The 24,144-nt window shown below is 43.6% G+C and overlaps 1 protein-coding gene across 2 annotated transcripts in view; it reads right to left on the reverse strand.

Annotated features, from left to right (window-relative positions):
- dntt (deoxynucleotidyltransferase, terminal) overlaps positions 1 to 24,144 on the reverse strand; it is an 83,447-nt gene that overhangs the window by 17,456 nt on the left and 41,847 nt on the right. For both annotated transcript variants that reach the window (XM_034552711.1, XM_034552710.1), the window contains exons 8-10: positions 22,239 to 22,341; positions 12,931 to 13,179; positions 12,450 to 12,533 (exon numbers count right to left, since the gene is read on the reverse strand). In XM_034552711.1, coding sequence (XP_034408602.1) covers positions 12,450 to 12,533; positions 12,931 to 13,179; positions 22,239 to 22,341 — 436 coding nt within the window. The remainder of the gene's footprint in view (positions 1 to 12,449; positions 12,534 to 12,930; positions 13,180 to 22,238; positions 22,342 to 24,144) is intronic.

A 24,144-nucleotide genomic window follows, 5' to 3' on the forward strand; every position in this document is an offset into this window, starting at 1 on the left:
CCCATATGTGAGGTGGTAAATAGTCACAATCTTAATTTGTATTATTTTGCAGCCCCTTTAATCTCTGTTTATCATTTGTAGTGTAAAAAAAGGTTGAGAGCTGTGTATACTGGACGCCTCAGGCTTAAGGAAAAGTCAAGATTCAATAGGTTTAAAATTAACAATATTTAATGGCAAAAAAGTACCAGACAAAATAATACGTTCACGATCGTGAGGGCCGGTTGAACGGACTTCCACAGACTAAATCACTTTCTCTCGTGAAGTAGGGAGCTGTCTGGTCAATTCAAGCCGAAAGAAAAGTAAAAAGAGAACGCTTCCCTCTGGTTTAATTTTGGTTGGCTTAAGGCCATAGTAAAGATCACGGGGTCAAACGTCACACTTCCGGTCAAGACAAAGAGTTTCTTTTCAGAATAAACCCTCTCATCTTGCCTTCAGTATAAAACGTCACGGGTTCCCACTCCGCTGTCAATTTTAACAACATCTCTAACTAATAGACTATCATTCATTCTCATGCATCATACAATTGTAATGCATACATTTATCAACAGTCACAATAATAGATTATGATAATTTCATGCTTTACAATATATTTCTGCAGACTATTTTAACCAATATTCCCTATTAATTATCATAACTTCCATTATGTATTAATATAAAACATAAGCAGATATCACATTTACCATGTTCACCATCTTTGTTTCCCTTTAAGCATCCTCACAATTGCTGTGTTGGTGCTTAACATAAAAATGGACCTGATGTCTCAAGATGAAAAATTATGAACAATCTTGAGACATCAGGTTTCACCAAATAATTCAGAGGGACAAATGTAAACTTCATGATGGTGCAAGATGAAAAGTCATCAGGCATCTTCTGGATCAGGCTCATACAGCGATTGTTGCCATTCCTACAAAAATGTATGCTCTGTAATTCACAGATAATCCCACAAAAGCAATTTGAATGAAATCTGCGTAATGATGAACCAGGAAGTATAAAGTCTGCAAAAACCTCATACAGGGTTGGAGAGACAAACGACAACCGGTCTATCACGCAGGAGACCGTTGGCCATGCCTCGTGTGAAACGGGAAGTCAACGTTGACTTGTTTTGTCACGTAACTTCGTAAAACAGAAAGGGGAAAATGATCTTGCATGGCAATTAGCAAATTTGGTGAAAGTAACTTTTCTTTTGTGTAACCAAGTGCAACACCATCAATGCCAATAAGAATAGACTGTCGAAATGTGTGAGCAGTTATTCCTATTTCTACATTTCATAGCGTCTCGCCCCTGTGACGGCAGGCTTCTCTCGCCATCTTGGAGTGGGGCCAAGACGACAGTTGAATTCAAGCACACCCTAGCATGGTATCGGGAAGTAGCAAAGCAATGATACAACTGAAAAGAGAAGTCACAGCTAACACCAGCTTTAGAAGGAAGCAATTGTCTTCACAGTAAAAACCAAAAGCTCCTGGTTTCCCCACCGGCACTGGCACTCTGTCATCCACATTTTCTCACTTCACTTTCCTTCCACGAATTGTGACTGCAGAGATTTTCTTGCTGGCCCAGCTCCATGCTGGATTTGAGTTTGTCACCACAGACTGCGAGAATGCACATGCTGGCAACATTCAAGAGGGTCCAATTATCCCAAATCCTATTTTCCAAATCCAAACGAATCTTGTAATCTGTAATTTCCCGTCCTTATCTCACGGCTAGGTGGAAGCTTCTCTTGGAGCGCGAGACAAGGCTTTATGAGAGAAATCTGGAGCGGACGGCCTGTAAATATGAGATATGTTGAGTTTCGTTAAATCCTGGAGTCTGATCCCAGCTTAAGAAGCAACTCCTCATCCAGCTCTGCGCCAAGATGTCTTCGTGCACTATATCGCTCTACTTTTATGAACTGCCCAATTTTTCCTGGAAAGCGCTGACACATCGCTGTCCAATATTTCTGGGATTTTTTTTTTTCTCCGGGAATGATGATCGCACCAGTTCATGATATATGGATAGGAATAGGGGACACAGGGAGTGTTCTTACCCCGAGGTCACGTTTCTATCTGAAGTGATGACATTGATACCCACGGTGATGACATTTCCATCCGCGGTGATGATGTTTGGCCCCACAGTGATAACTGTTCTACCCACGGTGATGATGTTTCTGCACATGATGACATTTCTACATCACGGTCCCGTGGCAATGCCGCTTTTTCTTATTTTTTTATTTCTCCAAACAGTGATTTAAACAAGATGTTCCACAAAAGATCCAGTCTTCACTTTGTGTGAGACTCCTGACTGTACTGGGACGAAGGGCTCTGTCCTGCCGGGTACGCAGCGGGATGCCCCATGAGTGAAGATTGTAGAGAAATGGAGCTCTAGCGCAAGTTCAGACAGGAAGACCATACCCCTCAGCCCGCCATCTATTCCTCACATTCCTGCCAATCATTCCTCACGCATGCTCACTCATTGTTTACTTGCCGTCATCGTTCCACGCCGTCAATCATCTCTATCCAATAAGCACACGGAAACAATGACACGGCTAGCCAATCATCTTGCTGCTGTCTCATTTAAACATGACTGTCTCCCTACCTTCAGTTCTTTCATGCTGCTGTTACGCACCCCTCCACCTCCCCATCTCCGCCCAGTCTCCACGGATCCATCAGCTTCATTAACTCATCATTCCATCAGCTCATCAGCCACCACCAGGTCCGGACTCCACGGGGGGATCTATCTCGTTGCTGATCGGGGCAGTCGGCCCTCAATTGCAAATCTCCCCGCAGAGTCCAAGCGCCAAAGACTCTGAGACTTCATCATTTCATATCATCTGTTAACAATAAACATGCATCCTTTCTTTATCTAACTGGTCTCTCCCTGATTGAAGTGGGATTTTAACCCGACACAACCTGCCACGAGAGCTGCTGTACAACTAGCAGCTGTGTATCCGAATGAGGTCTGTTTCACTGAGTAGAGGACGACAGACACTTGTAAAGAGAAGGTTCTCCTTTGACACATTCTCTCCCTCTCGCTCTCTTTTCTTCTCTGTGTGTGTGTACAAGTACCCATATGTGTATATGTGCATGAGAAAATCTCCTACGGTGAGACAGCCTGTACCTTTTGGTGACGCAATTTCTGTATCGAATATGAATGCTTCACTACGGGTCGTATATTGATTTGTGTTTGGTGCCAAAACATTCATAAAACTGCAGCCATGAGTGATCTTTAATGCACTTTTTTCGCAGATGTACGACATTTTTTATTATATACTGTATTTCACAGAGGGTCACAAAGGGTCTTCCAATGGCATTATACAACATACAAGAAAACCCCTAGAAGAGACCTTAAGTGGAGCAGAGTTGATTTCTGCAGATAGGACAGGACAAGAGTTGAGTCTTTGGCTACATCAGACCTTCTATCACCATATATTTTAACCAGATGGTGAGTCAGAAAGCAAATCAAATTAAAAAAGGGGGCGTGTCTGCCGTGAAAAGACTTCGGCGAAGGCTGCTCTGGTGTGTACTTACTCATGACTCCTCAGGGAAAAGTAAGGTTAAATAAATCAATGCTGACTTGCTTCCATAACCATACATAATGGCTCAGATATGGACACCTCTGAAGGTGTCTCAACACAGTCCATCCCCCACACACCTTTTTCCTCACAGACTGAAATTAGGTACAAGTTGTAAACAAGCTTCATTCAGCCCGGAGCTTCACTTCCCACATGCATTTGATCTTTACGTCTAACCTTTATGCTACATAATGCGTTATTGACCAATTTATGTGGATACTCAATAAATAAAAAAGAGCGCAATAGTGAGTGCACGATCAGGCACAAACAAACGGCACAAAGGCTAGAGCCAAATAGGCCACCAACATACTGGAGGAAGGCCGAAGGAAGGGAAGAAAAAAAAGAAAAAAAACTTTAAATCAATTTCTGCTGCTGAAAACAAGTGTAGCAATTACCAGTGCAATGTTCCTAGAATACTCCACTTCCGCAACAATAATAAACAGTGACGATGATTCGACTTGTAATTCATTTAGTGTGCCTAATGAAATGCTGCATATCGTTTGTAACCGTGTAAGACAAAGGAAAGATTTAACTTTCCCTCTGGCTCGCACTTGCAAACTGACGCTATGAATATCACGAAGACGCACAGAAGGAAGGGGTGCATGCTTTTATTTGAGCAATTTGATTTTTTTTTTGCGCTCCTTGTTATTGGTTTCTTAAAACGTGGGCAACAAAACAGGAATAATTCAAGGTTTTCCTTGCTTATCGTGAGCTGCATTGGATCAAAACCGTCCGCTAATGGTTCACTAATGGAAACACAAATGGCACTGAAGTAGCATGAAATTGCCGCATGTTTCGAATTAGCCTGGGATCACATTTGTTCTTTCATGATCAAAGGCAGAGGGGCTGGCGGTTGGGATGCAACCTTCAGTGTTCCCGGAGAACGGTGCCACTGAGAGATGACTGCAGGTGTTCAGATGAGCGCGCTTGTGTGCTTCAGAGGCCATTATATGTGCGTGTATTTGCTTCCTTCCCCGAGATCTGATTTCTTGATTTTTTTACAAAGCCCACTGTAGTTCAGTGGTGCGCAGGGTCGTCCTTCAATCAGGGTATCGGCGGTTCGATCCCCGGCTCGAACCACTGTCAATGTGTCCTTGGGCAAGACACTTAACCCCCAAATTGCTCCCGTGGCTGTGCCTACGGTGTATGAATGTGTGTATGAATGTTAATTACTGCTGATGTGCAGGTGGAACCTTAGCTCCTCCCATCAGTGTATGAATGGGTGTGAATGAGTGAATGTAGTGTTAAAGCGCTTTGAGTGCTCGGAAGAATAGAAAAGTGCTATACAAATACAGGTCCATTTACCATTCCCCCTTCTTCATATTATTAACAGCTAGAATCCCCTCCTCTCACGTTGGAGTTCACGTCCATGCCTGTCCAAAATGACATTGCTTCATCCTTTTATCCTATCTGTGTGTAATTGGCATATGAATTTGTGAGCAATGTGTTTTGTGAGATCACAGTGACCTTTGAGCAACAACACATTGCATCAATTCAACCACGAGAGTAAATGGAGGTTTTTGCCAAATTATACAAAAATGAATCTAGGCCATATAACCTAAATGGGATGGATGGATGGACAGAGGGGGGGGGGGGGGGGGGGGGGGGGGGGGGGGGGTTCACGGTGACCTTAAAGAAATTCCCTCCAAGAGTTTGTGAGATATCACATTCATGACAATGGACCGGACGGACATACACACGAACACTGCTGAGGCGTAACACAAATATTCATTTATTATATAGCATATTGTACAAATGGGTTGACTTTGGTTAAAAGCATATAGCTACACACTAAGCGCTGAATGAACTGGGTCATCATCCCGACGTAACCCTCCTTTTTCTAAACGCACAGGTCTCTTTATCTGCCTCCGTTAATAAGAATTCATACTGTAAGAACAGACGTGCCACCAAGGTCGAGGAGAAACGTTTGCAAATGTGAACGGTAAGTGAACAACCTTGCCCCACCTACTAAAAAAAAAAGAGGAAAAGAAGGGCTAATTTCCCAGCTCTCCCAGCCTGCCACCAGGATGTTTGGAGGACGGGGGCCGCGCCTTCTTCGGATCGCTTGTCCGTCACAACGAGCGCTCAGGTAGGTGTGTGTCTTACAGTATGTGACGCCCCGAGGGCCCATGTGCCACCATCCGCTAAATTAAACCTCTCCTCCCCCTTCCGCTGCTCACTGAGATGGGTGGGGAGGGGGTGCTCCATTCCAGGGGGCTCCAGTCCTCAGCCAGCCGGCCGGCCAGCCGGCCGGGGAAGCATTCAACACAGCCGCTCCCCAAAGCCCAGTGCAATTGCCCTGTTATTGTCCACTCATCCACTGCTCAGAGGGTGGGGGGTCGGAAGAGCTGTGAGCACTCTACATCCGATATATCGTAATTTGACAGTGAGCTTCGTATTAAATTCTGCTGTTTCCCCCGGCGGGGTGGAGAGAGAGAGAGAGAGGAAGTAGTGGTGGAGCTCAAGAAAGAAACTGTCTTCCCTGTGATCACTTTTTAAATTAAACATTTTATGCTGGTCAGGGAAATTGGGAGAGCAATCCGCAGAATGATGTTCATTTATATATTTTTTTAAATGTTAAAAGGAATCTCCCATGGATCTTTATGCTTCTGTAAATTTCTTAACAGATGGGCCTTTTTTTTTTTTAAACACATGAAAAAAAATTAATATTGGTACAACCAATAAACTCTGTTTGAATTTTGCTTTTTATGTAATGTGTCGATTTCTTTCCTGTGTTATCAGCATATTTAACTTTCTTTGGATCCCAGTTCACACGTTTAAACTTCACGTGCTGCTTTCAGCGCAGATATTCGACAGGAACCTTTTACTCATCTAGAATTATTTGAAGGTTTTTTGCAAGCCTTTCCTGCCACGTTCATTTGAGCATTAAATATTATGATCAGGTTGTTAGATGAGAACAATATTGAATTAAATATGATGAATTTAAATAAATAATTAATTAAATCTGTATTAGTACTGTACTTATCGCTAAAAGGGAAATAACACAAAAGTAATAATCCTAAGCATTTACGACTACTTAGAAATATAAGAATAAAAGCTATTACTTAAAAATCCTGAGGCGTTTTATGTCGGCAAACAGTAGATCCTAGATGAGTGCAGTACAGAAACACCTTCTGAAACATTGTTTGCAAAATAATATCAAGTTATGAAGCAATAATTCCGAAAAGAGTAGATTTTGAGTTTGATTTGAGCACTTGATATGATGTTACACCTTATGATGTTTCCATATATCAGATGTACAAACAACGGGAAGAAGTATGGCTATATTTTGTTTTCCAATCAACTTTTATGGATCCTCATTGTCTGCTCGTCATATGAAATTCTCCTCACTAATTTATTTTTTGTTTCAGCCAATTTACTAATAGTTTTCCCATATTTATACATTGTAATGAAAGTAAATATAGATTGTTATTGTTAATTGAAATTACACATATGTTTTTAAGGAATAAATAATCCATGTGTCTGATTGGCAATTCCACCACACGTGATCTATATTACTCACATAGTTGGCTTTAAGCAGTCTTTAGTCTCAAGTTTGATAATACAGGACCTGGTTTCATTTATATATGTATATATTACACAACAAATGTGTTATCGTAATAACGAAATAGGGAAAAAACTATATATATATTTGTAAATAGATGTACAGTAGATTTGAAAATTCCAAGATGTCAAAATCTTTTTTGTATCTTCATAACTGATATTACGGGCAAAATGCTGTATTTTGGATAACATTGGGTTCCTTGAACTCCACATCAGAGTGCGGTGTAGAGCCGGAGGAGTGTCATGGGGGAATATGAATGGTCTCCTCATATCAGTAACTGTGCTTCAGCACTAAAGCCAGGACATCTACGCTCGCTGCCTTTTGACCAGGACCTCATTAATCACACTCCTACAGATGACACAGAGTAATTACCCTCTAAGAGAGACACACATACCGATGCAAACCCGCAGTATATAACGCACATGTATGCACGCGGTACAGGGAAGCACGCACAAACAGCCGGAACAAACGCACGTATTTCTAACAGTTGTGCTTTTTCTGCCGGGGCTGGTTTGCAGCCTGGGAACAGCAGAGCAAATCAAACGCTGCACACGCGAATATACACGCAGACTGGATTTCAAGGGTAGATCCTGCCACACACAGAGTGTTTTTTTTTCTTCTTTCTTCTAGGTGTTGGGCAGGTCATGGATCCCTCCTGCCCAGGGAGGGAGTCACTCTGAAATCCTCCACCTGTCCTCATCCATCAAGCCCGCTACACGTATTAATTATCACAAACCTTCAGACTTACAGCAGAGGACACACACCCACACACACACGCACACAGGCACCTCAGACCTACAGTTAAAATTCAACCGTGGAGGCCAGACACTGGTGCTGGTTGTAAGTGCCTGTGGCACAAGCCAGCAGAGTGTTTACAGAGGACGCCTAGATGTCAGTTATTGCTCGCAGGGTGTCTCAACCCAAAACCTGACTGCAGAGGTGCAGCCATATCGATCACGCTGGGGTGGGGAAGACTTCCTGGTTCGCTTTGGCCGATTGCGAACAAACCCGACTGACTCTGTGGCTTCTTTGTTTGAAAAAACACCTTTCTTTCTCTTCTCGGAAATCAACATCTGAATTTGGGTTCTGGACCACAAAGCGTCAGGGTCATTGCTACCTAAAAACTATGAGGGTGAAGATCATTTGAACAAGTCAGGTGTGAATGATAAAATCAGTTATGGCCGAGTTCAGTCTCAGGGTGTGACACACTTGGATACAGCCAGCGTTAATGTTTTCAGTAACATGTGCTTTCCCTACTATGACGAGTCAAAATGTCTGTTGCTACAGCATTTATTCATCCAGAGCAAGCAGTGATTCAGTGTGATTCAGCCTGCAACTATCATTACTTAACAGCAATGTAACAATTGACAATGTGAAAACAATGTGGCAACGTAAAAAGTCATCACTCAGAGTGATGAATGAACATGAACCTGCAGCTTCCTTCGGCTTTACAGAGCCCTGTCGTGAGTTTCGGCTCTCACAGCGTTGCTTCTCGCAAAGATCTCCAAAAACCCACTGGTGTCAAACAGAAAGCGGAAAGAGTAAATGACCAGCTGGAACTTAGTGGAGCTTTAAGATGCTAAAGAGTCATGTGCTCAGGAGCTGCTTGAGACCAAAAACAGAGCTGAAAGAGAGGCAATATTGTATTCATTCATGAGGTCGCCAGAAACACGACTCAATTTCAACAATAGGTGACATGTTTTTGCTGCCCCTAAGTCGCATTTAAAATCAGTTATTTTAACTTAAAACTCAATAATAAAATCTGACAAAATGTAACGTTTGCCATTTTTGCTTGATAAACGACGAACCAATTTCAAAATTGCAAGAAATGTATCTTTTTGTCAGTCGTCTAATTAATTATGCAGAAATTTTAAAAAGTAATATCTAAAACACCCGATTGTTGCTATTTCGGATTACCGGCAATTTGGTGTTTTCATTCTCTGTCCACCTCTGTATGCAACAATCGAATAAAAGAAAACTACAAGGAACAAAATGACCAGGTAAAAAATGCCTGATCACAATGGTTCTTTGGAAACAGTGAGAACGGGAAATGGATTTTCAGTTTGAGGTTTAGTTCCTTCTTGGGCCTCCTTATTACCTCAACTGTCTGCTTAAAAAGGGGCTGACGTATTGGTAACTACCAGTTGAGAGGATTTGGCAGCGGGAGGAAAAGCGGAGGAGAAAACGTCGGAGGCCAAACAAGCATGACTCTTCCCTTTCAGAGCCGTGCTCCTCGGCCCATATTCTCAGAGCAGGCTATCGTCTGTTCATTATGTCATACAAAGCTTTACGAGAAGCGAGGAACTCCTGCCGTCAATACCCATCTCCTGACACCCATAAAGCTCCGTGCTGTGGGTTCATTCCCCGTAATTGGCTTCGATAATGTTCCCTCTGTGGGCCGGAAGCTGCACTTTCAGCCGTTTTCGCTGCTGTTCCTCAGTGTCACCTGTTTCCAATGACGTTGTTTAAACCGGCGCAGGCAGTCTGTGAGACAGTGAATGCTTCAAACTACAAACATGCTTGGTATGCATGAATCCCAGTGTGACGGTTGTCCAGCTCCCTCCCACGGCGAGACGAGGACTTCCCATGAGCCGCTCCTTAATTGGGAGATCATTAGCTCGAGTATTAGGCCTCTAATCTTTTTTTAAGCATTTTATAATAAGACGGAGACCGGTTTGTATCTGCTGAGAGCTTCTGAGGCCGACAGGATTTAAGTCTTTTGGTCTTTAGCGGGGATGTCTCCCCTTTCTAATCAGACACCAGTCCTCACCGCTCCCTTGTTTCTCTGACACGAGCGGCGCCCAAGCTCTCCGGCACCACCGGCCAATTAGACGGGTGGCGAAGAAGATGAAAGCGCCATTACCGTGCCACCGTCGGACCAATTAATGGCATTGAGTGCAGGCCGTGGCGGCAGGACAGTTAATTGGTCTTCATTACGTTAATTGCGACTGTGATGTGGAGCGGACGTGTCACACTGCGCGAGTCTGTGCGGATGTACAACGTTAAGCTTTCTGCTGACCTTGAAACGGGCCTTAAGTGAGCGAGTGAGTGCATGTACGTGTGTGTGTAAATAGCTCTGCCTGTCCCTGCACTTTTAAAATCTCCTGTTGTGCTCACTTTCAAGAATCCTCTGCTCTTTTTCAAAGTGCTTGACGGCGCCTTCTGACCTCATCAGACTCTAACGAACGCGTACAAGGTTTCCGTAAGAATGTGTGTGTGTGTGTGTGTGTGTGTGTGTGTGTGTGCGCGCGCGCGCGTACGTGTATGCGTGTGTTTTGCACGTGAGCTCCTCCCCGTCCGCTCCAGCGCACGGATGGCTGCACTGTCAGCAAGCCGGTCTCTGCCCTTGCATTTGAATAAACACCATCTGAGTCGGCCGGTTGTGTATAAAATCTGTCAGGAAGCTGCCACCCGGCGATCCCGTACGACTCTGACCTGTGTCCCCCCGGGGGACTGGCTGACGGGACGCTGCGCTGACAGGGTGTCTCCCCTGTCGATCCGCGCCCTCCACCCTCCCCGCGCTCGCCGCTGCATCGGCACGCCGCTCTGCCCCCGCGCATTGGAAATGAGCCAGTGGCTGCATTACCAGGATGCAATGGAAAGTGGCGAGGGCGGGTTGTAAAACGCGAGCCTCGGAGACGCCTGTCACGAAGATTGATGGTTCCCCGGAATTTCTTTTGTCGTCTTGTCACTGCTATAAAGTTTCCCCTCTTAAATAATGGAGTTCTGCAGCTAAAGATGTCGCGCCTCTTTTGTTCTTTACTCTCACACACGGATGCTTTCAGGAGTGGGTCTGACTGTCTGATCGCTGTAAATCAGAAAGTCGTGCACATAAACAAAGCCGACGCCTCCAGCTGATGTACAACTGGGAATCGACTCAAACACTGAAAGTGGCTTCACCGATCAACACAATCTCAAACAAACGTTTCATTATTTGCTAGATTCAAACTCCCCGACTTGTTGCTCTCTGCACGGAAAATACGGAAAACGACCATCTTTGCCAACGGATTGGTCGCATGTGGAGAAAGGCGAGTGCGGCCAAACTTATCTCAGGTGCCCATGGCAATTATGAAAGGGTAGCAATACCGTCGCTGCATGGGACTTAACTACCGGATGAAAGCCCACCTGCACGCCGACAAAGGCAAGGTGTTCCTGAACAAAACTGGCCCTGCAGGCAAGCGGAGAGTGGATTGGTTATTATCTCATGAGTTGTGGCGTAAAAAAGGTTTTCTCTGCTGGAGCTTTATATCCTTTGCGTAAGGTCAGATGTGGTTTATTTGATTTTGAGATGGGTAAAGGAAATGTAGTCTCCCGGATGCAATTATGTTCACGCTAACAAGCGTCAGGCATAAATATATTGAAACATTAAGGTGTTCTTTTGTCACACTGCATCCAGCACGCCAAGCCTGGGCCGCCTCCCACAAAGAGCTGTGCTATAATTAATTTTTTTAAACGTTATCCTCGCTCCAGTGTCAACTCTCTGCTGATTCAATAAAAGGTGGCTCGTTTGGAAACGTTCTCTCATAATATGAAAATGATTCACAGAAATGTGTTTCTGAAAATATTTGAGGTCAGAAATGAGCCTTGGATTTGCTGAATCTCATTTCAGATCGATGACGGTTTTGAGAGAATTTCCAGAACGAGCGAGTTGTCATTTTCAATGGTTTATGGGATGAGCAGTCCTTTCACTCTTAAATTAATTATGTACACGGTCGTGTACAATACATCATCTCTCAGTTGGATGGCTTGGTCCAGATGTTCGTCCAGACGCTCTCTGTTATAGAAAGTTTAAGTTACTCTCCCCATTCCTGCTCTACATACAATTCCCACAAGTCTACAGGTGCCTCTGCGACTACTTCGCTCAGAGCAGCTGTCAATCATGATGTCAAACCTTTCAATTATAGCATCAAATAACTCATTAAAACCAAACTTATCAGACCAGTTAATGCATTAACATACATCTGCAGGACAAAAAACACCGAAGACGACAGAAACCATCTTTGGAAAAAATAGAAATTTGACATGCACTTTTGGGTTTGTGACCTATAATGCAGCCAGACACCATCTTTATATACCATCTGTGGTTTCAACTAAAACCACCAAAGTCTGTGTTTTGTGGCCAACTTTCAAGAGTATTTGACACAAATGTTACATTTTACAGCTCTAAATAACCACAATTGAATAAATCACAATTTTCAGTCATTCCGTCATATGGGTACGCTTTTGTTTGAGCCACGAGTATAAATCTTAAAGAGTCAATCTTAACTGCTTTCTCGCCCGTTATCAGTTGATTGACTCCAGCTCCCGTGATTGTGTATCTCATGCTGCACTATGTACCTTGGTTTTGTCGTACAGGGCGTGGTTGTCCAGAAGCATCCCTCGCTTGGCTCCAGCGAACCTCCTCAGGTCTCTCTCAAACTGCTGTGAAAAAAAAGAATCCGTAGTCTGAAACCAAATATCTATTTCACATATCTGTTTGTAAGGCACTGAAAGGAAATAGGGTTGCCTGGATTTTTTTCTTCCTGATGGACAAGAAAGGTATTTCATAACAGACATTTTTTATATCTTTTAAATCTCTTTGAAGCTGGTTCTGTTGTCTAAAATGTATGTCTCCTTAGCGCCAGACAGACTAAAGACTACCTGGACCATGACCTTGTTCTATTACATGGTGGTGGCTGATGCAAGACACGATCGAACATGAAAGACTTCAACCTCTACCTTTTTCTGCTTCTTTTTAAAAAAAAATTTTTACCCAATGGATTCCACCTGCAGCGACTGCTCACTGTCATTCAGTCTGTACTGTATAAATTCCTCATACCCTGGAGCCGGTCCAGCCCAGGAGAGCAAAGGCGTAGTGATCCATAGGTGGCGACACCAAGTCCACGCGCACTGCCCTCCAGCCCCTGCCGTCTCCCTCGGCGCTGTTGAGACCTCCCTCTACTCGGCTGCCCTCCAGCCGCAGGATCAGGAAGCACTTTGCAAAGTGATCCATGGCCTCAAACCTCCGGATGGGAAGCTTTGCAACATCGAAGGTGGAGGCGTGGTAGTCACAGTACAGCAGAATACCCTGGTGAGGAGGGACGAATACGCTATTTTAGCATAAATATTGGAGATTGTTTTCTTTATAAAAGGCTTGCTTTCACTATATATCAGCGGCCTCTCTGTTTCTCTGACACACATCAGCCCATAAAATAATCTTGACAACCATTAATAACAGCGTTATTTGTAACACTAATAAATATAAACACATGTGTAAATATAAATGTAAAATCAAGTCAAAAGTCAGGCAATTTAAATAATGAGAAGGCCTTTCTGCATGGGTCTTGGCGAGCGACTTTAAAGAGGACAGCCATCCTCTCAGTCTTTCTCCAGCGAGCACCCGGGGGTCCTGACAACAAAAACCCGTTCACCTTTCATCTTTAGCCCAGACTTCAGAAGCAGCCAAGAGGAGCCATACTCTATTTGGGGATCAGAGGCTCGTAGAAGGTAAAAAGTCCTGACGTATAATCTGTAAGCGAGTTGTTAATCAGCCTCGAAAGACAACATCATTTGCGGTGACGCCGTCTCTCGGTCCTGAACAGAAAGCACGGAGGATTTCACCAGACCCGAGTTGTGCCTTGATAGCGTTTTGGTAATTAGTACGAGAGGATTGCCGGACTGACTGGCAGGAATTTTATGTTTAAATATGTATATTAAAAAGACGCGATTACTGGAATACTGCTCACACTTGGATCAAAAAGCACAATTATAGTAAAAAGTTTCAATTCACCGGTGGACGTTACAGTATTTGTCAGGAGACTGTCCAATTCACTTTTGTCCAGGCAGTAAAAAAAGATAAGCTGCGGAAAGTCTGATGGCATTAATACATTTAAGTGAAATGTTTTTACTGGAAGAGTTGGCCGAATATTGTCAGCGTGGAAGTGAGTGCCAGTCTGGCAGACAAGGACAACTGTCCCGCTGTCTGACCTGGCATTGAGCCATTAAACCCACCAAAGCCAGTCTTTCTGTTCTTTGACAGGCTGGATGAGAGCACAGCCATGGAGGAACCAGCTCCGTATGGGAAGCCTGGTAAAAACCTTGGGTCCATTTGTGGCCTAATGTTGTTTTCACAGACCCTGTTTCTGAATTCATCATTAAACACAAATAGTTTCAGTGCTGTGATCCTGAAAGGAGCCCGACTGCCATTCTCACAAATGTAGCTCTAGCGCAAGTTCAGACAGGAAGACCATACCCCTCAGCCCGCATCTATTCCTCACATTCCTGCCAATCATTCCTCACGCATGCTCACGCATTGTTTACTGGCTGTCATCGTCCTGCACCGTCAATCATGACACAAGCTGCGCAGATCAGCTGATCCCCTCTATCCAATAAGCACACGGAAACAATGACACGACTAGCCAATCATCTTGCTGCTGTCTCATTTAAATGTGACTGTCTCTCTACCTTCAGTTCTTTCATGCTGCTCCACCTCCCCATCTCCGCCCAGTCTCCACAGATCCATCAGCTTCATCAACTCATCATTCCATCAGCTCATCAGCCACCACCAGGTCCGGACTCCCCGGGGGGATCTATCTCGTTGCTGATCGGGGCAGTCGGCCCTCAATTGCAAATCTCCCTGCAGAGTCCAAGCGCCAAAGACGCTGAGACTTCATCATTTCATATCATCTGTTAACAATAAACATGCATCCTTTCTTTATCTTTTCTTTAAAAGCCGGCTTCATTACGGGCCTGAAGGTATTGAAAAGGGCTGAGTTGAGGTTCAGGGGAGACGTCCCTGGCAAAAACATAGTTGTTTATGCACTGTACAGACTAGTGGAAAAGAAACATCCAAAATATACATTCAGGTGTTTGTTTTACATCTTTGTCTAAATGCATCTGCAGATTTCTCCTAAATTCACCAAAGGTTAGCATTAGATAATGCTTCATTTGCATATCTAAACATACAATTTCAGAAAAAATAATAATAGCAAAGACTTGGATATTTGTTATATTAAAACACAGAGTGGAGGAATTTCCTGGGGAGGGTGTAGTGGACTGTTGGATGGACTATCCGGGAGAGTGAAAGTGAGCAACAAGGTCCTGGGTGTACAGCAGAGAATGCAATCTGCCTACAGAAAGCACACACAAGGTGCCGCCTGCCCATCAGATTGTAATCATTCAGACACTGATGGGACAGCAATCTGGGCCCCAAGGACACTTGGACTGGAGGAGAACCTTGATCTTCCGATCAGTGCACCCAGCCATCCTATAGGATCCCTTATACTCAGTACTATACTCAATACTCAGATTCCCGTCCCCTGTAAAAACAATTTGATGCACTCCTTCCTTCTAACAGCCATTTGAGCTCCGAACACCGGCCAGGGGGAGGAGCTGATGGCATGATGATGTGGTTTGGGTTGCTGATGATGTTGTTGCTGATGATGTTGTTGATGATGATGATGTTGATCGTGATTTGTATGTTGACATCCATGCCGCTGATGATGACGATTATGGCAGAGATGTTGACCATGTATTCAATATTTCTACTGAGTGTCCCTGTGTATTTATCAGTGACTACTGTTGTTGGACTTCTATTCCACTTCCCAACATCTCCCCTCCTCTTTACTGTCCTGTATGCCTCTGTTATTTCATGTAGTGTACGATGTCTTGCTATAAAACAATAGCCCTCGGGGGACAAAATAAAATTGAAGACAATCAGCTAAGAATCCCTCCTACTATACGCAGTGCGTGGGTAACACAAATGGCCTCTTGATATGTTTTGAAAATCATGTTGATACTGAATACCATAATGAAATCTGCTTGGTGATCAAATCAAGAGCAATATCTACTTGATCAGTTACATTTAGCCTTTGCCGTGGCTGTGAACAGTGGATATGGATGCCAGTAAAAGGACATGGAGCCCTGTGTGAACATCTGTTCAGACCTGTCATTGGTCTAATTTGAGCCTGGAGTGGTGAAGAAAAAAAGGGGGGGATGGCTGAGCATCCAATAGAGAGATGAGCCTCCAGTCGGCCATAGTAGATGGTTGAAGCCCATTCCCTGGTAAATGGTTCCACTCCTCCGATAATGGAAATCTCTGCCAAGTAAGATGTCAGTGTGTTGAAAAAAGGAGAACGAGAGAGGGTCACTGATGAGAAACAAAGCCCTGAGTGTAGAAAAGAGTGAACAGGAGTTAGTCCAAGGGAATAGAGTGAATTACCTGCGAGAGAGAAAGTGAGAGATAGGTGGATGAGGAGATAGCGGGGAAAGACAGAAAAGGAGAGAGAGAGAGAGAGAGGAAAGAAAGAAAGAAAGACAAGAGAGTCTGTGAACGGATTTCCTCTGAGCCTAGGCCCGGCTGATTGCGTCTCCTCGCCGGATGCAGCAGCATTAAGGCGATAAAGATTACAAATTGTCAATTTAATTCCAGTGCCCGGACGTAATTGTTGGAATGCTACCCTCCACTCGCTGGCCATAAATCCGACGCACTCTCCTTAAAGAGCAATAATTGGGGGAGCGAGCGCGGCGAGGGTGGCGAGCCCTGCACTCCCAGCCGAAGACTGAGGTTAATCACAAAGCATTAAACACCTAGTCAGCGTGGCCCAAGAGGGCGCTGGGGAAAAAGGAAGGTGGGGAGAAATCCATGGTGGCACTCGGGAAGCAGATCTCAAAGAAATCGCCTCCTCCACCTCTAATCATCTTTAGAGACATACTCATTTGTTGCAGGCAAAAAATAAAGAAAAAGAATGTTGACGTCTGCTCTGCCTCTGCAATTACTGATGACCACTCACCTGTCAGGGAGATGGCTTCATAAAAGTTCCCTTTACGTCCGGCTATAGCCTCGCTGAAGGCAGTGACACGTCCCACTCAGATAATGAGGCCGGGGATACCGGCATAAAAGCACTCCAACACTGACTAATCTTAAATTAAAATCCCCGCGAGCCACACTTAAGTTGTGGGAGAAGGTCCGCGAGCCTGTCTCGTGCACAAGGCCGCTAAATGTAGGTCACGTCTCATTCCAACTCCACAGCGGTCTGTCTCTCTGAGCCTCCAATTCTTGTGTTGCCTTGAGAGAACAGTATTAATGAGTTATGGGGACAGTAGCACAAGGCCGTTAAACACCTGAGAGCGGACGACATTTGTTCCACGGGCTTTGCGGCCCTCCTTCCGACGTGCACGTACGCACACGCTGCAGTGGCGCTGCTTTTTTTTCTTCTTTCCTTCTCTGGGACACGGACACACACACACACACACACATCTACCATGAAAACAGGATGTCATGAAGTTCCCCGTCTGAGCATCGCCAGGGGCTATTTAGCCCTATAGTGCTCTGTAATCATCTCCCACGCAGCAGGTAATGTCAGCGAGCATTTGAGAGTAAGCTTATTCCACCAGAACTGTTTACAGAGAAAATTACAGAGGAGGACAGCAGGAAGATAATCTTTCCCCCAAAGCTTTGCCTCTGAGCGCTGGTAGAAAAAAAAGTCAACTAATCATGGCTTTTGAAATTGTGAATTGAAGTACGTTAGCCTCGGGCCGTTTGAACTGCACTTACGCTTTGATTCCGCAGCTCCGTCAGAATGAAAGAGACTGATTGCTGAAATTAAAGCACAGCGGGTCCACGTGCGTGTGTGTGTGTGTGTGTGTATGTGTGCGTGCATCACCCCTGTTCAAAGGGAGGGAACGTCTCCGCTCCATGACCGCACGGACTCGGTCCAGACGCAGAAACAATGAGGGCCCCCGAGCTGAATGGCATTATAATGGCGGCTATGCAAGCGGGGGCTCATCCTTCAAAACATTTTTTTTTTTTTAAAGCAGCACTTATACAGTATTTAGAGACAGCGGTGATAGATGGACAGTGGATGAAACATTGCTCCCTCCCGCTCTCTCCTCCGCAATTACCAGGGCCCAGCTGAATCTCATCTGTCTGCTACAGAAGCTTGGTGGCTGACCTTGCCTCTGCCCCCAAGTTATGCTTTCAGAATATCAGTGGGAGGAGGAGGGAGGGGAAAAAAATGATGAACCCGTTTTTACAAGGACGTTTCTAGATAGATGTATTTTAAACTCCCTGCAGGCTGGAGGGGGGACTGCCTGTGATATTAGGCCTGAGTGAAGACACGTGGGCTCCGCCCCAGGGGGCTTGATTGCCAACGACAAGGTTACACGACTTAGAGTCAACCTCTGCCACCACCACTTAATCATGGTCTCCTGTGTCCTCATCCCCAGAAACCGCCCAACCCCCAACTCCACAACCTCTCCACCCCCCGACACCTCCCCTGAACCCCCTAGTCCATCCGGCCTGCAGAAAAAGAAAGCCTCCGGTCATACCCTACACCCTAACCCTGCCCCGCCTTGCTCACCCTAGCCTCCTTGCACCCACGCACCTTCACCTTGTCCCCCCCGCTCTCCCCACAGTGAGCGTGGAGTGGCTGCGAGAAGCGAGAGCAGCACCGGCGATAGGCCGCATCGGTGAGTGGGCGGTAATTATCGTCAGGGTCGGACCACGGAAGGAGCGGAGGCATGCGGAGGTGTGGACGGATGGATTCATTTTTAAATCCGGTGATGACACACCAAAAAAAAGAAGCCGAGACTAAACAGTGCGGCCCTGCTCTTCCTCAAACACTTGTCTCCTCTCTGCAAGTGTTTATCTGAGGGACAAAAACGTGTTGTCAAATCATCTCTCTCTCCCCCTTTTTCCTTTATTATTTCTTTACAGAACGCCGTGTACTGTACACCATCTGTCAGGGAAGTAGCCCATAATTCATTTTGCCTTGGCCTTTCGGTGATCCAGTTGTGCTGTAACACAGTGTTTCCTCATGTTCTGTGGAAAGTGGAGTTCAACTGTCGTGCACAGACATTTTAGCAGCTATATTTGATGTGGTTATCCCCCAAAAATTGGTTTTAAACTAAATAAGATACAACTATATTTCTATGCAACACAAATACGCCACGTGTTCCATGACCTCCCAACCGAGCAGGGATCCACTCAGATGTGTGATAATGGCGAGTAAAATCCAGTTCCTGTTCTGTGCGAGTTGCTGTTTAAAGTCTTGTCCGAACGGGAGACGTTTTTCAGCCGACTGCACGACTAAACGATCCACAAAAGTTAAGAGTCCAGTTTGAGTTTCAGAGGAATGAGACTGAAGGCTTATTAAATGTCAAAACACAGCCGAGGTGTATGACACAATGACACCGAATTATACTACCTATTTACAATGAAGGTGCCATAGTGAAAGGATACCATCGCTCTGCTCAGGTTCAGGCCTCATGGCCTTGGATATAGAGGATATGTTTCAATGTCTCCTCACTCTCCTGTGAAAACTCTCTGTGTCTCTGAAACTGCTCTGGTTTGTGTCAATGCATTTTCAGATAACCAATTGTAATGATGAGTGAAACTATAGAATAGATACTCAGACAAACACGGGTGTAACTCGTTTGCCGCATTGCATTGCAGTAATTACTGAAAACCATCGGTAATGTTATTAGTTCCACCTGTGCCTTTCAAAATGTTGAGATGAGAAAAAAATACAATAATAAAAAAAAAATTCAAGCAATGTAATGTAACAAAAGAAAAAAGAAAAGACATTTTGACAGGGAGGAAAAGAAAAACTGGCCATGCACATCAAGCAAGCAAGTAAGTTGAAGCCTATCTTATTCTCCAGCCTGCTCACCCTCAATACAGAAATAGAGCAGATGAGGCTTTTGTCTTCTATGCGTAACCACAAACACGTCCTGCTGCTGTACGCCAGCCGACCAATCACGATGCATTTTAGCATCCTTGTTCGTTGAAAATGTCATCATTTCCATAATTTATCCTATTAGACACTTAGCTCCTTTAGATAGTTTCCTCCAACCTGGGTTACATAGGATGTGATAAATATTGTGCTATCTACTTCAGCTTCAAAGAGAGAAAAGAATGCTGGCCAGTTATCTTACTGCACCAATCCAATCGATGTCCGTGGAACGGAACGTGCAGTCGTTAAAGTGACTTGGCTATTTCCTCCTCTCGCATAGGACAGATCTTTTTTAAAACGTCAGATTTTTTTTTCCTTTCGCTGAAATGCAAACGGTGCCGATATTAAAATTCCCGTTGTCATCTCCTCCTGTAAAGCCAGAAGGCTGGGCGAGGTGAAATCTGGTGGGTGTAAAAATGGACACCATGTTTGCACGATTGTGATTAAGACCTCGGTTTATTGTAATTAGGTAAGTGTTTTCCCATGCACTGGGTTTTAATCGGACACTTCTGGAGCGCGTTGATGTTTTTGTCACATTACTGCGATATTAGCGGCAAATAATTGTCAACATTTGAGTGCAGCCAATAATTCAACCGTTACAAGTAAACATGAGCTGCCTTTAACATTGTCCACCACTCAGTGTGTTGACATTTTTCTCACTGCTCACGCTTTCCCTCTGCTTTCATCAGACGCCATCTGTCTGTTTTTCCTTTGCATCCATCCTCTCCTTTTCTGTCCTCCTTTCTTCACCGAGAGATACATTTTCCATTAATGGGCCTCTAAGGCTTTGAAAGCCCATCCAAAGGTTCTTTCAGTGACTTGCTGAATTGTACCATTTTTCTTTTACCTGATTCACTCACCTCGTTCCATTAAAGGCGTCTGAATCATAACCTCGGACAACTTTTCTCCCTGACTTTGATAGAAAGTCTGCTGTAAGTCTCAAAGGAAATGTATGAATGATGGAAATGTGACCCATTCCGTTCGATGCCTTATTATCGAAACATACCGTCAGAGATATGTCCTTAGGGTGGCGATCAAATGAAAAATGCCTTTTTAACCCTTTAGGTTATGTTGTCTTATTGTGCACCTACTTTTAAACATTTGCACAAAAAAACTAATTTATCATATTTTTCCATAAATATCCAATCATCTTCTCTTCTTGTAAAACAAAATTACAGGCCCTTGCGAGAGCCTGTACCAACAAATAATATCATGACATCCACCCATCAATCAATCTGCAACGTTTAGCCAAAAGGGAGATGTGTGTGTGTGTGTGGAGCCACCGTCCTGTAGCTCCGTAATTCATTCTAAGCCCGCCCACTTTGTCACGGGTCAATCAAATGCAAAGGATTTGCTTTAAATCACTTCTGTAGCTGTACATTTAGCCGATTGTTAGTTGTTTAAAAGCTACAAAATACACAAGAGGGGTAATTACTGATATAGTTTATATCTCGTAAACTAGTGTTAACCACAGACCTTATTTCCTGCATCTAACCAAAAACCCATTCAAACTTGACCTTGAGACCAGGGAACAGGAAGTGCAAAAATGCTGATTCCTTATTGGGTTTTAGGTGGCTTTCCTGAGGCGCTCTATACTCACAGTACAGAAGATAAAGACGCTGTAACTTCTGTTTCACTGTGACTTTAGGGCAAGAAGTATTGTAACTTACATGTTTATCCGGACAAGAAATGACAGATTGGCTCAAAAATGAATTACGTTTTTAATCGTGTTATTAGTGCATATACACAACTTGGGTTGCACCAGCTATTCATAAAGTATGTCTGTCTGTACTTTTTAGTAACTATTAGCTAGTTTGGAGCTGGTGATTTGTTGAGTATGGTTTCACCATGAAATCTTGACATTTGAAGCAACTGTAATGTGTAAATCAGTTGCTGGGAATCATTAGTACCTCCAATCAAAAGCGACCTTCAAAAGGAAGTTAAACCATTAATGCACGGGTTAGGGTTACACCTTGTTAATGTAATTTGATAACAATGTGTGTCAGAGTTAGTGGTATTCATGCGTTGGAAAATCGGCCTCTAATTATGAATCCTACATAATAACTAACTAATGTATCTGTAAATGTCCAAGAAATCACTGGAAACGCGTGTGGCCGGATTGACCTCAAAGTTTCCCTTCTTTGAAACTCAGAACCAGTCTCAATAATGTATCTTTAAATGCAAAGTGTTCAAACAGTGTTCTGAACTCCTAATGAAGTGGTGTTCATTCTTTTTACCGTATCCTGTAATAAACCCACACAGCAGTTGTTGTTTTTTAGTTCAATGATTTGGATTTAGTAGTAGCTACCAATTAGATTTGCTTATTTACATTCTAATAATTTCATACACAAAGGTTGATCAACCTTACTACTTCCATTAATTGCAAATAAAAGAAAGGAAACAACATACTCACTTGCTTTTTCAGTCCATCAATGACTTCGGGTAGCAGACTCTCCTCCCTCCCCAGCTCAGGTGTGGTCACGATAAAGTCTACATCATGACCAAACTCCTTCCCCCTGGAGATAAAGACGTAGCACCGTTACTCATTTACTGTGTGCAGGAAATAATTAATAGAATCACAGCCCCTTAACTGATGAAGAGGGAAGGTGGCAGGCAGAGCTATTAAAAGCACAGGCCAGACTAATGGCATTGACTCTTTCTTTTACATTATCCCAACACATCATTTGTCTTAAGTTGTTCAGTGGAATAGCTCTTCTTTTTCATTCTTTTTTGTTACCTCAGCTGTCAGAGCTTAAACTTTTATGATAATCATCATCTTCTGCTTGGATCAGTGTCATAAAACAGATCCATATGGAGCCTGGCTGCGCTCAAACAATGCATTTACTCCGTCAGCACAACTAGACCATTGTGGAAGTGATTGTTAAGTGATTATTACAGGCAGGAACAGATACAATGAAAAGCTCAGCAGAGAACCCCCGCATGTGCATAAGATCATACACAAACGGCACATCAAAGCTTCTGTCTGACATCAACGTACTGAATCAGTGACGGGACATAGTTTTCACTCCTATTATTCAGGAGAGTAGTGCTGCTTGAGATTATTTCAGTAGCCTGTTCACTCACAGTGGATCGATTAAAGCTGGTGTATGCTATCGAGGTTAAGTAAAGTCTTGAATTCACGTTGTGACTTATTTGAGGACAACACTATCAGAGTCTATGAGGCAGTGAAATGTAAAGCTGGGACATTTGGTTATTAAATTCTTACTCTGAAAGTAAAATGAGTATGTTCAGTGCGAAAACTAGACTTAATAGCGCTCCTAGTGATAACACAATTACAATGTATTACAATGTGTTACAATGTGTTTACATGTTAAAAGGTCAAGCCAAAGAAGTAACATTGAATGTAATAGTACATTAGATCACATAAATATCACTGAATGTATTAATCAATTAGATCAGGTAAAGAACATAGAATGTATTATGCAACTATAACAAGTGAATAACCTAGGTGAGTAGAGCAAATAGAAGCACACATGTATTATGCAACGATAACAAGTGAATAACCCTGAATGTACAAACAAGTGAATAACCCTGAATGTACTAGGCGAGTAGAGCAAAGAGAAGCACAGGATGTATTATGTGATTTGGAAGTCAGATAATGATCAGTGAAGCCGTAAGAGGATACGCTCAGGAATGTGAGGTGCAATAAAGAGGGGGATTCAGAATGAAACGGGACACTACAGCACTGGTAAAGAAACCGTTGAAGAGGAGCAATAAAAGATTCAATATACTTTTTATATAAATCATTTTTATTGTAACTGGAACCATCGATTCGGCTTAATTTTGTTGAAGAAACTCGACTGAGGAAGGCCGTTCTTTCCCAACAGTAGACTTCCGAGTTTCTAAGATCAAGAGGTGGTGTTCTGTTAGTCTGTGCTACCTTAGTTGCACTCTCATACTATTGTGTAAATGGGTAGCTATTCCAACACGTGTTTGTTTGTACAGTGCACGTGTGTTCAACTTCCTCAGCCGGAGGTAGTTTTTTGTTTTTGTTGTTGTTTTTTACTTTATAACACAACAGAGTGCCCTTGCCATGTAAATGTGTTTGTACAATGTAATGGTGCTAACCTGTGAAATATAATAGTGGCTTGCACACTGGCTAGAAGCTCCTCAAGGCAGAGATGCTCACAAGTCATTTCTTGTAAGTCCAAGTCAAGTGTCAAGTCTCTTATGACATGTAATCTGCTGCATGTCATCCGGTCTGCTTAGAACACTGCTTCATCGCCTCTTCATCTATTAGCATATAGTGTCTGCATTAATTAGTTGTGTTTTATATGATCACTTTAAACTATTGCAAT

The sequence above is a fragment of the Cyclopterus lumpus genome, chromosome 15, assembly GCF_009769545.1.
Source record: "Cyclopterus lumpus isolate fCycLum1 chromosome 15, fCycLum1.pri, whole genome shotgun sequence".
Lineage (NCBI taxonomy): Eukaryota > Metazoa > Chordata > Actinopteri > Perciformes > Cyclopteridae > Cyclopterus > Cyclopterus lumpus.